This window comes from Trichechus manatus, unplaced genomic scaffold (assembly GCF_000243295.1).
Source record: "Trichechus manatus latirostris isolate Lorelei unplaced genomic scaffold, TriManLat1.0 scaffold00015, whole genome shotgun sequence".
Classification (NCBI taxonomy): domain Eukaryota; kingdom Metazoa; phylum Chordata; class Mammalia; order Sirenia; family Trichechidae; genus Trichechus; species Trichechus manatus.
In genome coordinates, this window is record NW_004443951.1 from 167463 (window position 1) to 168545 (window position 1083).

Sequence of the window (1083 nt, forward strand, 5' to 3'; positions counted from 1 at the left end):
TTTCTTTTCCCTCCACCACCTCTCTTCTCACTTCATACCCCTCCCCACCCCTTTTTGGCTGTAGGCCCTTGCTGCTTTTCCTATCCTTCCCTATGTCTCAAACCTAGTTTATATCATAAATGCTATTAAAGAGTACAGTAGGACACTGAGTAGTAGGTGTTTTCGTTGTCTTTGTCCATTAGACAGCTGCTGTGTAATCCTATCTCATATTCCCATTGCCTTATTTCCACCATTATGGTTAAAGAATTAAACATTCATTTTCATTCTTTTTTTGTGCTTGTTTAAGCTTTATATATTTAATAAACAGTATTCCAAAGGTATAAAATGCCACTGCCCCAAAACATTAATAAATTAAACTTTCTGGTGATGAATATGTGCTAGAATCTGTATAGAATTTCCCGAGTACTCTGTGACTTCCATCCAATATGTTATCATAAAAAAAAAAAAAATTTAAAGTATTCATATACCCCTAAATGAGGAACTGTGTGAGTGATAGTTTATGTAGAATTGCCTCCCAGGGGACATTTGGCAATGTCTGGAGACATTTTTGGTTGTCACAACTGGGGGTGGGGGGTGTTGCTACTGGCATCCAGTGGGTAGAAACCAGAGATGCTGCTAAACATCCTACAGTGCACATGAGAGCCCACCCGACAAAGAATTATCTAGTCCAGAATGTCATTAGAGCTGAGATTGACAAACCCTGAGGTAGAATGATTATTTCATATTTTATAGGCAGCCAGCTCAGCACTTGGTGGCCCCACTCTAACGCATGCTGTGACCAGAGCAACAAAAATGCTTACAGCAACTGCCATGCCGACTGTAGCAACATCAGTTCAGTCTCCATATAGGTGAGTGATTACAGGACTGAAGACAAGTAAGGGCTTCCACAGCCCATAAATACATATATATAAATTTTTTAAAATAATTGTTATCTTTTCTCCTATGGAGATCTCTCAACTGTTGATTTCCTCATTTTATAGCATAGGTTTTGTAAAAAGCCATATCCTAAGAAAATAATATATTCCCCATCATACACCCACAAATCCGTCACTTTTGAAGATGTGTAAATCAACATTAGAACCA

The 1083-nt window shown here is 38.3% G+C and overlaps 1 protein-coding gene across 1 annotated transcript in view; it reads left to right on the plus strand.

The window, feature by feature from the left end:
• USP24 (ubiquitin specific peptidase 24) overlaps positions 1 to 1083 on the plus strand; it is a 145041-nt gene that overhangs the window by 70021 nt on the left and 73937 nt on the right. Inside the window, exon 24 of the mRNA XM_023727032.1 lies at positions 733 to 848. Within this exon, the coding sequence (XP_023582800.1) occupies positions 733 to 848 (116 nt within the window). The remainder of the gene's footprint in view (positions 1 to 732; positions 849 to 1083) is intronic.